The 17,137-nt window shown below is 38.5% G+C and overlaps 1 protein-coding gene across 2 annotated transcripts; it reads right to left on the minus strand.

The window, feature by feature from the left end:
• Nucleotides 1-7,043: 7,043 nt before the first annotated feature.
• On the minus strand, nucleotides 7,044-12,908 carry ankk1 (ankyrin repeat and kinase domain containing 1). Of its 2 annotated transcripts, none has more exons than XM_079610656.1 (8): nucleotides 12,617-12,908; nucleotides 12,074-12,353; nucleotides 11,674-11,825; nucleotides 11,516-11,565; nucleotides 10,963-11,118; nucleotides 10,260-10,351; nucleotides 9,223-9,250; nucleotides 7,044-9,106 (listed from the first exon to the last, which is right to left on the minus strand). In XM_079610656.1, the coding sequence occupies exons 1-8, from the start codon at nucleotides 12,811-12,813 to the stop codon at nucleotides 7,851-7,853; spliced, it is 2,211 nt and encodes a 736-aa protein (XP_079466782.1). In that variant the 5' UTR covers nucleotides 12,814-12,908; the 3' UTR covers nucleotides 7,044-7,850. The 2 variants fall into 2 exon arrangements, with proteins under 2 accessions (XP_079466782.1, XP_079466781.1); XM_079610655.1 differs by having other exon boundaries at nucleotides 10,251-10,351; nucleotides 12,617-12,907.
• Between the last annotated feature and the right edge of the window lie 4,229 nt (nucleotides 12,909-17,137).

Below are 17,137 nucleotides of genomic sequence, written 5' to 3' on the forward strand. Positions count from 1 at the left end.
ATTTACGGTTCCATTTGACTATTTATTATGTTTATATACGTGGCTTTTCATGCTTTATATGACACACCTTGAATGTGATGGGCCTGCCGTTGCAATGTAATGCATGTTCTCATGAGATGTATGTTGCACAGTTATATAGGCTTATATGAATAAAGTAATTGTGCACTGGCGGTTTACCGTATCATGACAGATGTTTTAGTGATACGAAGCTACAAAATCTGCTATCCGATATCAAAATCTTTGTTTGTTCATTATTGTAAACCTTGCGAGAACTTTGGGGAAAGACTTTCCTGTGAACTTTATGGAGAAAAAGAACACTGGAGCTTAAACGAAGTTCCTCTCTGGCCTGAGGGTTGACTCAAATGATGTGGCACTGAACGTTTGATATGAACGCATGTTCTGTGGACAACACAATGACATTAGCCCCATGGCAGCCATCTGTGGACACAGCTGATGATCAACACACTGCTTTTTGTCGGTTACACACACACACACACACTCACACACACCACTACACTGCTAAACTTCGAGTGGTTCAGAACTTCAGATGTGCATTTTGAATTCAAAATCCCTGGAAACAATGTTAAAGTCCAAAGCCCTTAATCAGCCCACAACCACCCTGAGCCGTGACGTCGAAATACAGCAGAAAGAGAAACATATCCATTGCATTCTTTCAAATGCCTCCACAAAGCCTTCTGAATGGCATCTAGCAGAGGAAAACTGTGTAGCCAGAGTTTTTCAATAACGATTCTCCACTCAAATCTTCATTATAAAAAAGTTAAATTATTTACTAATACGTTGGCATTAAGTGTAATCTTATAACATAACAATAAATGTATCAGAAAGTTAACTTCAGTGTGTAAGATAAAGGGACATAAATCATCATCCTGCATTGATTGTGAAAAACAAATCACTGTCAGAACTCCCAGGGTCATCCGTATAGACATGCATTAAAGGCCTTAAGATGAGATTAAATCTGTGGTGCTTGACCCTCAACGACGGGGTGCAGGGCACTAATCATTCATTGCACATTTCTAAATAAAATCTGCCAAGAACATTTTTCAGCACTTGCTTGAATTCCAATCACAAAGGCGGATGGATGTGGACGTGCTGTATACGAAGTCTGTGAATAATGATTTTGCTCTGACAAATGAGAAACACTTGAGGAAAGTAAACTCCACACTTGACTTTTCAATAGACATAGATTAAGAACTTACAATTCTTCAAGCCTCATTAGCTGGCTAAATTACATGTGGAAAAAAGCGCCAGCTTGGTAAATTGCTCTAAATATTCCTGGAAGAAAACTACGCCATTCCGTGTAAGAAAACGTCATGAATCTGGACAGTTTCTAATTAACTAAATTGCTCCTTTGATACCCTGCAATCAGGTCTACTTTTCTTGCGAGTCAATGGAGAACAAATGCAAAGACAGGTTTCATCATTAGACGAGGCATTCAACAGCCCTTGATTGCTGTCGGCTCTTAACAAGAAAGGGGTCATGTGGATGGGAAATTAAGTCATTTTGGAAATGTGAAAGGTGACAGAAAGTGACAAGGGAGGAAGGGAAACATTTACGAATCATTTGAAGCTATTCTAAAACAACTGAAAATGTAACCCTTGTGTCCTTATGTACATTTTTGTCTTTTTCAGTTTTGTTTTGTTTTTTTTGACAATTTTGCCCATGTTAATGCCAACTGCAAAAAAATTGGCACACGTGTGTATTCTTATTGGAATTTTACTATGTAACCCCTTTTTCCTTTAATAAATCTATTTTAAACTAGGTACACAAAATAGTTACACTTAGGACCTTAAGGACAAACATGTCCCCATTGAAACCCATTAAAACTGCAATTTTTAATCCCAGGGCCATTAACTATAAATTATGCAATCGTTGTTAATAGGCTTTCATTCTGTTGGCAAGGCTTCAAAATTAAAATCTTTATTATTTTTTTCCAGATGGTGCCATATTCTCAGGCTTGGCCTATAAAGCAAATACTCACTTTTTTCCTGTTTTCTGCTTCTGCATATTATAGAGCCAATTAGATAAATTATGCAGCTATAATTGTGTGGACTTGTTGTATGGATGTCAGAGTGTGTGGTTTGTGTGTGTGTGAGAGGGGGGTGGTGGAGGGGGAAGAGTGGTACTCAAGAGGAAAACTCTTGTTTATATTTATGGCTTTTATTTTCTAGCAGTATTTTTAGTTCAACATGTTTTATTAAGTATATTTTTTATATAAAATAATTATCATAATCATTTTCATATTATCATACATTTTTTATAACTTAAACCTCCATAACCCACCCAAGGGTTTTCTTTAAAATGAGACCAAACTTACATCTGTGCTCCAAAACCTCAATTTTTTTTGACAGTTTTTTTATATGGACCTCAGAGAAACTTTTTTATATTGATGCACAAGGGTTAAAATGTACAGACTAGTAGTCATTCACTTTACCAATTCAAGCTTGTACAGCATAATTTGTCTCTTTTGGGCTTAAATCTTTGGGCTGCTGTAGATGTTGGGCTGAGAATGAGTTCTGAAGGCAAAAAGAGAAGAGAGAGAGAGAGAGAGAGAGAGAGAGAGAGAGAGAGAGAGAGAGAGAGAGAGAGAGAGAGAGAGAGAGAGAGAGAGAGAGAGGGATGGAGAGAGGGAGGGAGGGAGAGAGGGAGGGAGAGAGGGAGAGAGAGCGAGAGAGAAGGAGGGAGGGAGTGTGATGGCTCCCAAAGCGCTGAAGCTATAATCACTTGCTTGGCACGGTAACCCCCACTCCTATGAGCCCAACTAAAGAGAATTAAGCTGGACCAGCTGAGCCACAGGCAGGTGCTGTGTTTGTTTTTCTGATGTGTTAATAAGAGTGCTCCTGCTGCCTACTGGACCATACGCCACACACACCACCCAGTCAAACCACACAGCACTGATTCATTTAACAGGGCAATGCTGTCAGGAATTGCAAATAGAAGTCATTTGTCCACACAATTATGTAATTATTTGAGGAAATAGCATTGAACCGAGGCTTTCCTATCCCTTCGGCTCAAAGTAAAACCTTGTTATGATTTGAAGGGATTTTTGATCGACTAGAGCGACCACGTTTACATTCATTTCTAAGTAAACACATTTCTACTAAAGCACTTAACAGGAAAGTAGGTTAAATGTAATTACTTCAGTAGGGTAAGATGGGAAGATGCCCCCTTAAGAATAATGTCCATTTACTTTTAAATTGTAACATATAGAGATATAAGTTTAACTGATGATGCATCAGCCAATGAGTTAAGGGAAAATGTGCTAATGTGCTAGTTGTCATTGCACAAAATGTGATGTCCTCACTACTTTAGTAGTCTGTTTTAATGTGTACACAAATCGTCATTAACAAATAGGGGAAATTGATATTCAGCATGATACAGTCCCTAAATCTCACAAATGTTAATATTCAGATATAATGACAAAATTATTGTAGCTATTCATTAAATGTGTTGAGTTGTGATTTTGTGACATGATCAACTGTATGGTCAAGAGGGGGGTCATATACCCTTCTCTGCTAAAAACTGATTACAATGTTAAAGTCCTATAATAGCGTAATAGAGTCATTTATTTAAAAAAAAAAATGTTTTGATGCACACAGAAATGTGATCATTTTGAGTCGGTACGGTATGAGCCGTGGAGAAACACTAAGCACTAAACTTAAATTTTCGACGGCTTTGTTATATTTGATCAAACGTCTCAGCTTTCAAATCGTGTTAATTTTACCGCAAAAGTCTAACAATAAATGTCGTTGACGCTCTTTAATGTGGCGTGACAGATCGCTGTGGAAGCCCCAATCGTTCTCTTCCGCTTTACTAAGTTTCAGCACAAAATAAAAATGAATAATCATCTGTTGTTGGTATGTTGGAAGAAAAAAAAACACAACTTACTGAAATGTTTTATCTCTCATGTCCAGTCAGTGTTTCAACTGTGGAAAAACATCTATTTGTTATTTAAAGTTTGATTGAGCAAGTTTTAAAAAAAAACATTAAAAAAAGATATACAAATCACAAAAAAGTTTTGGGATAGATGAAGGTCCATTTTCACCTGTTCTGGATGAAAACAATTACATAGTTCTGGCATGAAACTCATGAAATGGGGCAGGCTGACAGGTCTTCGTTATCTACGTGGCACAGCTGATTGGTTGCTGTTGCATCAGCGGCCAATGAGCTTGCTGCTCAAATTCAAATACTTGGCATTGTTTGCTGTTGACGGTCTGTAGCGCGCTTTCAGAACCTTCCCCCTTCCCCAGCTCCACATGTATATATTGTGGGTTAATTCATGTTACATGTGCAGCGGCAGCAGCTTGTCATGCTCACAGCGATGTCTGTAAATGTATTGGCAGTAGCAAGTCTCGGTACTTGCTCTATTACGCCAAGACCAAATACATTAACATTGCCATATCATGCCAATCTCGAATTTTAACTTAAAATTATGTTAAATGATATAAAGTTATGACCACTAAAATTACACCTGACAGCTAGTGATCATTTCTGTTGTGTCTAAAATAGAAAGTTTGCTAACTCTTATTGTGCTCCAAACAAAAGTTAGGCCTATTTATTTCGTACAGAATGAGGTTGGGCAAAGGACAAATTATTCAGCTTAAACTAAAGCAAACAGAAAGTACATGGCGATTGTCCATGTGACAGGGTGATTTATGACATTTTAGAAAGACATTTCTTTTTGACATTTTGTTTGAAGTTGCATTTAAAATACACACCAGAGAGAGCAAATTGGGTTGGGCATGACACTTCTGACAGTAAGCCAGCGCTCTGGATGTGATAAATGTCAAAAGCAATAACTTGATTGTGGCAAATACGAGCAGCTGATGGACAGACCTGAATGGAAGAATTTTTAGATTCAGAGGAATTCCACCAAATGTTGTATACACTCAGACAGATGCAACCAGTTCAGATTGAGTCACAACAATTTATTGAATTGATAATAGATCTCACTTGGATAAAAAGTGATTGTCATTATTTTGTCCAGCATGTGACAAGATCAGTGAAGGACAATTGGTTGTCTAGGGGAAACTCCTTGGTGTTCCAAACATCAGGAAGTGAGTGATTAAGGTCTTGTACAGGAGTCTTGTCAAGGTTCAGTTTAAGGTAAGGAGGAGTTATCCATGTTGATGTCACAATGACAAACTCCCTCTAAAACTCCCATATTATTAACATGGCTTTGTCATTAAATTTGACATTAACCTCATTCTATCATACTTCAATGTTGAATAAACAACAGTGGCACAGAATCTGACAATATGCACATCTCTGAGGAATTCTGAATATGCAGAAGTTCTCTATCTTCTGCAAGGCGTTCACAAAGCCAGTTTCAATCGACATGGCGAATAATCTGTAAACCATTATTTCACACAATCACAACATTTGGGAATGAACCCTGCGTCAGCACCTTTGTTCACCACTAACAGACTCCCAAATAGGTGATTCAGAGGTTTTTTTGGATGACGGATGGTATTAGGTAGAAGAAAAAACTTCTTTTGGATCTCTTGTGATCAATAAAAATGTTCTGAACTGCCCGGTTCTTGGCAACAAAAAGGCTCTTTAATAAAATATGAAGCAAGTGTATATTTTCCTTTGGCATTGAATTTATTGAAGTTTCCACAAAATAATAAATATAATGGTAATTTTTGGCTTTCCAATGCCAAATGATTCCTTTCAGTCTTTTATTGTCTTTTTTTAAACAATTCATGACATATTCAGTTTATGCTTACTACATGAATAATAGTAAATAACTTAAACATATAACATACATGGACTGAAATCCACAAAACCATAATTAATGGGGTGGAAAAAGACACACAGTGTGCCTTACTGTAGCAATTATAATGTAAACAAAATAATTATTATGGCAACAGATAATGTGTTGACACTGAGGCCATGGTGTCCTTCTCTGGAAGTGGGTTTCAGTGCATGCTGGGTGAAACGTAATCAACACTCATTAGTAGAGCTATGCACATGCCTGAAGGACCCAAAAGTAATGAAATGAAAGTCAGACAGAGCAATAATTGGTCACACTTCACTAGAAATCTTCTCTTTGAGATGCTACTCTATTTTTCAGCACATTTCTCTGGATGTGCAGCCTTGTGTATAAATTCATTTTTTATCAAATTTGCTGTGGAGATTTAAACCTAATCCGCATATGATGCTCTTTGTTGCATTAGCAATAGTCCACAGGGGATATTTTGAGCTTTGGTAATATGAACGTTTTGAAGCTTTGAAGAAAAATGTCCCCGCACAAATTCCTCTCAGGATCTAAACACTAACAACTATTTAATTACATTAAATTGAGGATATCTGACAAGTGTAAATCACACAGTGAGAAGCCCTCTCTTAATCTGCATTTGTTTTGTCTTTGTGTACACACACACATACACACACACACACACACACACACACACACACACACACACACACACACACACACACACACACACACACACACACACACACACACACACACACACACACACACACACACACAATACTGAGCAGAATTATTTATAAATTATTATTTTACTCACTTGGAATTAGATACTGTACATAACTTGAAATTATCTTATCTATCCATTTTCAAAACTAATGCAAAATCTCTCTCCAAGAGAAAAAAAACGCCTGACAACATGTTGTTACATAAAAAATATCATTTATTTTCATATTACTGCATATCAATGAGTGTTGCATCAATTCATGCTGCAGATGTTCTCAAAGCTTTAGTTATTATTCTGACATTAATGATATATTTAAAGTGTCATGTACATTACAGTTGAGAGGCTGCAGAGCAAACCACAGGCTGTGAAAATGGTCTGTATGTGTTCTGATTCCGTCACAAGGCATTGATGTTTTATTAACATATTCACTTGAGGAAAAGTCAGTTGACACCAGTTCGCACATACTACAGTATATATATATATATATATATATTTATTTATTATGTGTGAACTGGTGGCAACTCATGACTGAAATGCACCAATATAATAACGTAGAATTTTTTATTTTTGTTTGCCCTTTGTATTTAGGACAAAGCTGTTGAACGTGAGCGGAAGCCTGCTGGGAAGTGATAAGCATGTTGTAAAACAGGTTTTTTTGGCCTTTGTCTGTGAATGTAACATGTCATTTGCCAACATGCCATGCTTATTAAAGGGATAGTTCATTCAGAAATTTCTTTCCCTTATGTTACAATCATGTATGATTTTCTTTCTTCTGTGGAACATAAGAGAAGATATATATATATATATTTATTTATTTTCACGCTATGGAAGTCACTTTCATCAACATTCTTCAAAATATTTTATTTTGTTTTCCGCAGAAGAAAATAAATCCTACAGGTTTGGAACAACACAAGGGACTGTAAATGATGACAGAATTTTCTGTCCCTTTAACTAGCCCTTTAACGTTATTCAATAACCTGTGTCCCAGTTTCAGGGATGGAGCAAGTTGTTATGTTTTGATGAAATATTACAAACAAACAAACAAACAAACAACTGATTTTGTAAGAATAAAATGCTCTGATTAATTATTCACAATAAATAAACTGACGCAATTATGATTTTGTTGACTTTCACTACATGCTGCTAGTCAAAATCCTTCATTCATAACACTTCCATTCCCAGAACACACCTGAGCTCCAAACCAAACCCAAACAAAGGCGTTAAATTCTAGGATTCTAAATCAAAACAACAGCGAGAGTGTTTATAAGAACAGGCTTTGCAGGAGGAAGGAAATCGATAGCAGAAATCAATGCTGGACTCCCTCTAATGGTAGAGTTATCTGTCACCGAACACGGCTCGCTCTCCGCCAGAGTCTCAACCAGTGTGCTAGCTGTCCAGTAGCTCCACAGCTTCTGTATTGTTGCACCGCTGAGCCAAGGTTAAAGCGGTACATCCTTTCGAGTCCTTTATACCCCGCTGTGCATTATTCATCAGTAGGGCTTTGATGATGGGGATGTTGCTGAGCTGGACGGCTAAATGCAATGGAGTTGACTGGCTGTTATTCTGTGCGTTCACATTGGCTTTGTGGGATATCAGCAGCAGCACACTAGGGAAGCAGCTACTGTTACAGGCTATGTGGAGGGGCGTCCAGCCGTTATCCTCGGCCAGGTTAGGGTCAGCACCTGCTGTTAGCAGCACCGTCACCACCCCCTCCTGTCCATGATGGCAGGCAAGGTGCAGAGGCGTCCAGCCGTCTTTCCCTTGGACGTTGACTAAGCCATGGTGCTCTTCCAACACAAGGATAGTCTCCGGATGGCCTTTCAAGGCTGCCAGGTGCATGGCTGTCCAATTTTGATAGGTTCTGATGTTGGGGTCGAGTCCGTTATTTAACAGGAGTCTGCAGATACCCGTGTGACCCTTCAGAGCGGCAAAATGAAGGGGGCTGTAGCTTTGCTTATCGACTGTTTTCAGATCAGCCCCACTATTAACCAGCAAACGGGCCACCCTGAAGTGCCCCTCATCTGCCGCTAAGTGTAGGGAACTGGACTGAAGGTTATCCTGTTTGTTGACATCAGCTCCCTTTTTGAGCAAGAGCTTGACGATCTCTAAATGGCCGTAAATGCAAGCCACGTGAAGTGGCGTACGGCCAGACTGGTGCTCCTGCTCATGCACGCCATCCAGGCGCGGGAACAAGATTCTCACAATGTTCTCGTGGCCATTCTGAGCAGCTAGATGCAGAGGCGTCCAGCCGTCCTTCTCCTTGGCATCGGCTCTCGCCTTATATTCCAACAAAAGGCGAGCGGCTCTGTCATCGCCAGTCTGTACGGCAAAATGCAGGGCAGTCCACTGGTCGCCATCGCTGAGGTTGACGTCAGCCCCGCGCTCTATCAGCAAGCTGTAGATGTCGTAAAACTTGTGGAGAACTGCAACAATGAGTGGGGTGTAGCCTTTTACACTCTGGCAGTTCACAGAGGCTCCTAGATCCAGGACCATCCGCACGCTTTCTTTGTCCCCGCTTGCAACGGTGTGATGAAGAAGAGTGTTGTTGTCTTGGAAGAGCGTCGATACGTGCTCTTTTCGCAGAACATTCCTAAAGCTCTCAAAGTCTTTTCTCATAAGTAGAGAGTGAATGCTAGAATCATCTGTAATAAATTGGAACAAAATGAGATGGTGGACAGTTTTACATACAGTAAGAGTGCGTTTGTACAGTTTGTACAGAAAGTAAGAAAGACATTGATTGTGAGAACAAAATACTTGCCTGAAACAGCGTCAGCTGTTTTCTTTGGCTAATGGAGAGAAAGCCAAATTAAAATCATGTTACATCTTGTGTGACTAGCAAATGTATAGTTGTTATCATGGATTTAAAAAAAATGTGTGCAGTTTTTGTTGTGCTGATCGATATAGCAGTAAGTACGTTTACATGCGCAGTTATAATTGAACTATACAGTGCTTTCTTTTGCGTACTTGAGCTATAGTCTTTGAGCCAGATTTGCGCAAGTGCAAACCCTCTTTTGGCGTTAAAAACTACTGTCAGGATTTACTAAAGTCACGCAGTGAAATATTAGCGCTAAAAAGGCTTGGACAGTTATTTTGCGCCTGACCTTATTGCATATGCATTTGTAAGAATTACCCTTTCAGACGCAAAATTTATGGGAGGAGAGTATTTAAATGAATCCTGCAAGGTGATTTACTAAGGTTTGCACTAGTCAATTTACTGGTATTTGCACCATTATTTACCTCCCCCCAAAAAAGCATGTCTTAAACCAGACGCTAAGTTGCGCTGCTCTTGGTAGATTGCATTGGTCATTATGGAAATGATCCAACTGTGTCTGTGTTTTTTAATTTGCGCGTTGTCAGTACATCACGCATAGACCTTTCCACTCCCATTGGTACTTTTTTGGAATTGCGCTCACACTAATTTGCCCTGTTTAGTAAATCTGGCCCATAATCTCTAAAAAAAAATGTAATTACTGAAAATATACACAACACTAAGGCACACTGAAGTACGATTAACGTATATATGCTGGACAAAGCCTAGCTGCTATCGCATTATTTAGGTCTGTTAGTTCGACTTTGCAGAAACCGGAATGATACGATTTCAGTCAGACTAAAGCGCTTATAATCAAGCACTACTATAGTCTTCATTAAACAGAAACAAAAACAAAACTGATGTTTGTTACCAGAGATGATGCAGGATGCAGTCTTGCTAGATAATCTTTATGTATAATACACCTTATGTGTTGATGGTGTAGTGTGGTCTAAACATGCACTAGAGGAGTCACTTACATTCAATACCTGTTCAGGCAGACGCTTTCTTATCTCACCCCCTGAAACCGTCTCTGGTATTTTCAAGACTTCACTGAGGACTTCAGTTACCCGAACAATCTCTGCAGGAAAATGGAGATGATGCAGCTGTTACTTTGGGAAACATTTTTGCTCTTGCCTTTTTTTAGGGCTTTCCACATACAGTAAGAGTGATCATTTGGGAAAAAATGTGCAAATGGCCAGCCAATGATTGACAGCCTTTTAGCTATTCTTGTGGAGCATCTTAATTGGCAGTGTAAAATGCGAGATAACATTGTAGTGCAGGGGTCATAACTGGTCTAATCACACTGCACTTTTAGTAATCTAATGTACACGATTAATCATATTCAGCTCATTATACAATACAACACTGCAACAAAATGAGCAGAAGCTTATTAATTAAACAAATGCTCGAACACAAACATTGAATATTAAAATTCATAAGCATTATCACTAATTTAATTAGACTTTTTACTGAAGGTGACCTGATGAAGATACAATCGCAGAGGAACAGGGAGGTTGATGAGAGGTGCAACAATGTTGGTTCATTGCTCATTGTTATTTCAGAAGGAATAAGACCAGAGAGACAACCGAGCAAACTTCCACTGAGGCTTCGGGAATGCATTTTGTCTGTTTGTAATCGAGCGCTATTCTTCATTAAACAGAAACAAGGGGAAAAAACGAGGTTTGTTACCACAGAAAGCAGGTCGCCGGCTGCAGTCTTGGTGCCAGCATTGCTGCATGACACCGATCATGTCCTCGCACTCAGGGGGCTTGACTTCAGGGATCTTCTCTATACCAGGCCTTTTGCCAGATGACACTTTGATTAATATTTCTGTCATAGTCAGACCTGTGGCAAGCAAAATAGAACAAATTGCTTGGAGTGTTATATTAACTCTAAATAATGAGTTTAACAATACAAACACAGCTTGTGCTTCAAGCGCTCTCAAAACAAACAGAGTGTAAAAGGCATATGCTATGAATTCAGTACAAATGATGCCTGAAACTCATTTTCTTCAATAAATGGTAGGTGAAAGGTGCTTCAGAAATGTTGACTATCAACCTCAGGTGGTAAAAATAAATATTGTATGAGCGGTTTTGTTTTGGATTCATTTTATATGATTTTCTCTTGCAATCCTGCTATCAACGCTATATGTTCTTACAATGACTTGGGTTGTATGACAAATGCAAAATTACAATTTGTGTGAAAATCAGTGGAAAGTGCCAAAATTAGGAACAATATTTACCTTGATACGAGCGCTGTTGAGTGAGAATTTCCCACATAATAATAGAAATGCTGCAAAGTGAGAATGGTTAGATGATTATTTAAGGGCATATCATAACTCATTGTCAAATGATCAATTAATGCACACGCCGTAATGTTCTTTAAGTTATGAACTCTCACCTGTACACATCATACATCGTTCCGGGAGGTTCAGGATTCTGGGTAAAGGTCTCTGGAGGCACATAGTTTATGTTCCCTCGAGCTGTCAGGTGTTCAATAAACTCAGTCTTACAAGAGAACTCCTCCCATTTAATGAGGCCAAAATCTGAAATCTTTAAAGAGAAAATATATCCTAAAACTGCAACAACACTATGTATATAACGTAACATATTGCATATATGTATAAAGTAACATTAACCAAGAATAATAAAAGCTGTAACTAATGTTATCTTAATATACAACCTTTTTTTAAAGAGTTAGCCAAACCAGCTCTCTTTCTTGTAGAGTCTCTCTTTTTTTCTTTTTTTTACCAGAAATGACTTCAGATACATTTTAAAACATGACATAGTATCAGACTCACCTTTACGTGAAGATGATCATCAAGAAGAATGTTAGCTGGTTTCAAGTTTAAATGAAGGATGGGTGGTTTCATGCTGTGCAGAAAATTCATGCCCATCGTCATCTCATGGATCATTTGGAACTTCTTGGGCCACGTTAAGAAATGACTGCTGAGAAGGTTATCCAAGGATCCCTTTCTCATATATTCCATCACTAAAGCAGGCGGATCTTTGCTTATTCCATAAATGGAGATTAAATAATTGAACTTCATTCTTCCAATTTTGGACATCTCTATCATGTTCCTATTGGGTCATAAAATGTAAAATAATATATGCAAATATTTTATATAAAGAGCAGACAATAAAAAAAACAATACAAAATACAAATATGAGAACTACAAAAATACAGACAATATATATAACATACAGTTTAATGTATACATATTTATATATACTGTAGTTAGCTTTCAATAAAACTGTCAGTTTAAAATACTTTGTCATTATGGTAACTGCCAACTACTTGTAAATAACAATATATCTTTTTCTACTCTCACGTGTAATTGTACCTGTAATCATCATTGGTTGTAGTCTTTAGGGCACACGTTTCTCGCCAGACTTTAAGCTTCACCTTATAGACTCGACCAAACTTGCGCTCAACCACTTTCTCCCAGTCATTTTCAAAGTCGTCTTTTTTAAAATGAGTAAATCTCTCCAGGCTGCCATCTCTGAAAGAGTCCTTTACACTGGAATTATCTTCTGTCATTTTGTTTTCCGGACTCAGGAAGTGAAGACGCTGTCCTTCAACATGTCTTCTTGGCACACAGAAACCAGGTCAAGGAAATGCATATTAAACTAAAAGGACTGCTGGTTTTGGTGGGAGGAGTCAGCACTGATTATTAGAATAGAAATGCAACAAAACCAGTTTTGAATGAGTTACACAGGTGAGGTTAAGAGATTTATGCGGGACACCTGGGAACTGGATATACCAGCTTCATGTTTTTACAGGAGGGATTGCCTCATAAGGCATGTTTGTGGTTTGTTGTTAGGGAAGGGCAGTTTATTTAATATAATTAAGTGACATGTCCAAAGATATTTGATGCTAAATATATAATTGAAGGTTTTATGATTAATTATCTTACAGCTCAACACAGCTTTATCAACACAACTTAAACACACAATTTAGTGCAAAAAAATGCATGTCACATTTTCATTATAATTACTATTGTTCTCTGGAAGTTTTCCCACTGTTCATTAATCTCTCAAGCACTGCCTCTTGAATTTCTTGGCACATTAGCAAAAACCTGTGAGGTGAATGTTATTCTAAGTCAAAGTGTGATGCAAATTAACCTTTAATGGCAGGTTTTCAAAAAGAAAGTAACAATATTAATAACGGTAATTAAAAATCAAGCGGCGAGCAGCACTTTTGAACCGAGGGGACGATGCCATGCCTCTTCAGCGTTCTTGTAAGGCTTCGAAAGAAGAGACTTGGCATGCAGCCGCTGCGATTCAGGCTTTGTCCTCCACTCGAAGAGACACTTCATCCTTTAAAAGGTGCACAAAGCCAGCCACCACGTTTCAACATGAATATAGAATCTGTTGATTTTCTTCTTGGGTATATATTGATGCAAGGACCAGGATTCACAGTCAAGACATGCCATAATGTTCTACTTTGAAATAATGGTATGAAGTCGTCTGTAATTTTCAGTGTACATTGTGCAAAGCAATTGAAACTGTTATAAATCATCCTTTACCACTAAAGGTAATGCAATCAATAAGCTAATTACCTTAATTATTGAGGGAGTAATTACGCATTAAACAACCACAAGTGTTTCTAATGGCCTAGTTCTGCACTTTCAAAGATTTAATATCGAAGCGTGTTTCTTTCCAGTTCTGTGACATATTCGCTTCGTTTCCTGTCGGGCCCATTTCGATTGTACTTTCAATTACAAGAAGCTATTATGTTTTTTATTAAGTGATCTTCAAAGACAGTAAATCTGATTCGCCCCTAGGTTGTCCCAGCCTGACGGTGGGATTTACACAGAGATGCATCTCAAAGGCAATGTCTGCTTGTTACTACTTAATTGCTTCTTTTTTCATCCAACGGCGATTACTTGAGAAGGAAACACATGGAGTGAAATCTAATAAGCAGCTGAACAACATATCTAACTTTTGTGAGCGCTGGGGTAGCGATACATAACGGGAAGCATTCATGTATATCTTTGACATCGGCACATCCTGCATTAAAGAAGGGTAAATGTCAAAACGGCTAAGAAAGGGTTAGAGGGACAATTCACCCTCACGTCATTCAAAACCTTTCTTCTGCAGAACACACATGCACATAAAAAAAAGATATTTTGAGAATAGTTTTTTATATATTTTGTTTTTTATCCATACAATGAAAGTCAATGGGTTCCAATCATGTGTAGGACTTGACAGATGTTTATATATATTCTTCAAAATATATTTTGTGTTAAGATGCGGTCAAATTTCAAAGGTCCAAAGTCTCTTTCAAACCAATCAGCATTCTGTTGGACAATCTTGCGAAATTTGTGTGGGGAAACCTTTTGACCCATTCACATGCATTCACATTACTGAATTTGCAGAACAAAGGTAAATGTGACTGGACTTTTAAGGTTCTGAAATGACATGAGGGCGAGTTTATCTCTTTAAATAGCTGTGTGACAAAAGTATTCACATTGAAATGGCTAATTGGCTTGTATTTTTAACATCTATTGTAATACTCAAAGCTTGACACTACGAGGCAGAACAAATGAATATCCAGAAGAAATTTGGGTTACTTTTAACAATGTTAAAAGTTTCATTAGTTTCCCAGTGCAACATCTAAACATAATGATGAGCAATTCAAAAACTGTCAGATAATGATTGAGTGCCCGATGCAGATTTTAGTCCGGTTGGCTGGCTTGCAGTGCGCTCTGTTCTGTTAGCATTCACAAAGGCCCCTGGACCAGCAGTAGGCAGACCTTTGCAAACAACGTCTGTTCCCAATCCAGACAAGCAAGAGAGCCAAACACGCCAGCAAACAGCCGGCCACTGAGCTGATAATCACCACCACGGCTTCAGTGTCATCTGTACGGCATTAACAAACCAAATCAGACAGTTCGGCTGAAATATCTTCCCATTAGTTTGTTTTATTACTCCACCAGAACAACTTGGTAATACAGTACGTTACCTGCTGTTTCAGAGGCTGATGAATTGTCTGCTCCTTTCAAAACCGGGCCGAAAGAAATGCGGTTTCCCGTGCTGCTGAAGATGGCCCTCGATTCCTCCCCGAGCCGTGCATTTCGACGCTGCACACACTGCTGAGATGTGAAATGGATAACCAATAATGTCATCATCCTGAAATCAAGCCATTATACGGCGCAGAAATAAATTCCCCTGAACTTCTGCATACTTTAAACTTGTTTACAGACTCGGCGAGTTATTCTGTTAGCCTACGAACTGCCGACCACTTCACTTTCTGTCTTGCAGTGACAGAGTAACAAGCTGCAGAGGATCATTTATTTAGAAACTGCAGATGCTGTCATCAAAAGAGGGAGAGTAATGAAAAGTAGAACATTTTTCAGGAGAAATATTGAGACCTCTTCAACAGTGATAAATGATCCCCAAGTTTTCATCTGTGAGGCCGGGTTGAGACTCACCCTCTCGCACTCAGAATGGTTCCTCAAGCACACACTCAGGTCACAGTGCAGGTAAGCGGTGGAGTAATTGATCATCTGGAAAAGACTGATGGTGAAGCTAGCCCTCTTTGACAGGACGCTAGGAAGCAGTCTAATGCCATGAGGCTCTATAGGCAGCCTGAGGGAGAACAAATCAAAGAGACGCATTAGCTCTGATGGCACGCACATTGCTAAAATAATGAACTTGACGAGTGATGCAAACAGAGGTGAAAGCATGACAATTAAATCCTGTGGATGGAGTGCTGTATGTAGATTTTTGATAGTTCTGATATTCGTCTTATCGATGTTATTGTGAACGATTCCATTCATGCATTCATCAACATAAAAAAAAAAGAGCTCAAAGTAAAAATGTCATAACTGGATCTTGCAGTGAAATGACAGACTTCTCTCTGGTGATGTATGCCGGACTTCTCCAATTATTTGGTCCTCCATGCCCCTCCATAAAGCATGCCCCTTCCTGTTAATCGACTGAAAGCTCGCATTTAGATCTGCCTCCATCCGGATCCGATCAACACCAGATTTATAGAATTAAGTTCCCGCCCCTCGCCGGATAAAAATAAACTTCATGCGTGATTGAAAAAAATAAGTTATGTGAACACATAACTTATTTTTTTCAGTTACGCATGAAGTTTATTTACGTAATAATTTTAAGGTGATGGCTTTCCTCACTTTTTTAATTGAAGTCAAATGATCACTTTTTACAGTGTGCCTGTCTCAGTGTTTAAGATTCTTGCACTAAGCCTCGCTGTACTGTATATGTCAGTGATAGAACACTACTTGTACTTATGTACTATAAACGGCATAGTGCAGAGGTATGCAAAATGGAAAGCATCCCCTGGCTTCCTCCCTCTGAACCTTTATCAGCTGTTGTTGATGTTCCCCCAGAGCAATTTACAAAAATGAGTGGTTTATACACTTTTGTTATACTTTATGCGCTGTACATTATTTCCATATCCCTTTTATTTGAGGAAATCCTACCTCCAATGTCTCCCTGATTGAGAGACAATTTTGCTAAACAAAAGCACATTATGTACTTCCAAAATATAGAATTTAGAAATAATTTACCTCAAAGATGATTGTTTTGATAAAAGGTTTAGTAAACGACTCTACTAAAAGTACACACTGTGCTATCTCTGGATATTAGTGTCAGTGTGCTATTGGCAACAGAGCCGAGACACTCACAGAAAGTGAATACTTCACACACCAGTAGGGAAACAGCATCAGCAGTTTACTGTACTGCTCTAACCACACAACTTTCAGCTCGATATAGGACATGCTTCGTCCAGGATATTTATAGCTTTCTCAAGTTAAACAGTTTGAGGGAATGTTTCTTAGCCATTCGTTATAATGCTGTCCCCCTGTGATAAGGTGACCAGTTAAAACGTAGCT

The sequence above is a fragment of the Phoxinus phoxinus genome (assembly GCF_949152265.1).
Source record: "Phoxinus phoxinus genome assembly, chromosome: 4".
Lineage (NCBI taxonomy): Eukaryota > Metazoa > Chordata > Actinopteri > Cypriniformes > Leuciscidae > Phoxinus > Phoxinus phoxinus.

Bases quoted from the DNA above. Each gene is read 5' to 3' on its own strand.
- ankk1 (XM_079610655.1), bottom strand. From the start codon at position 12,813: ATGACAGAAGATAATTCCAGTGTAAAGGACTCTTTCAGAGATGGCAGC. The intron at 12,354-12,616 runs GTACAATTACAC...ATGACCCAATAG, and splicing joins ACAACCAATGATGATTACAG to GAACATGATAGAGATGTCCA. The intron at 9,107-9,222 runs GCAAGTATTTTG...AATTTATTACAG, and splicing joins AACAGCTGACGCTGTTTCAG to ATGATTCTAGCATTCACTCT.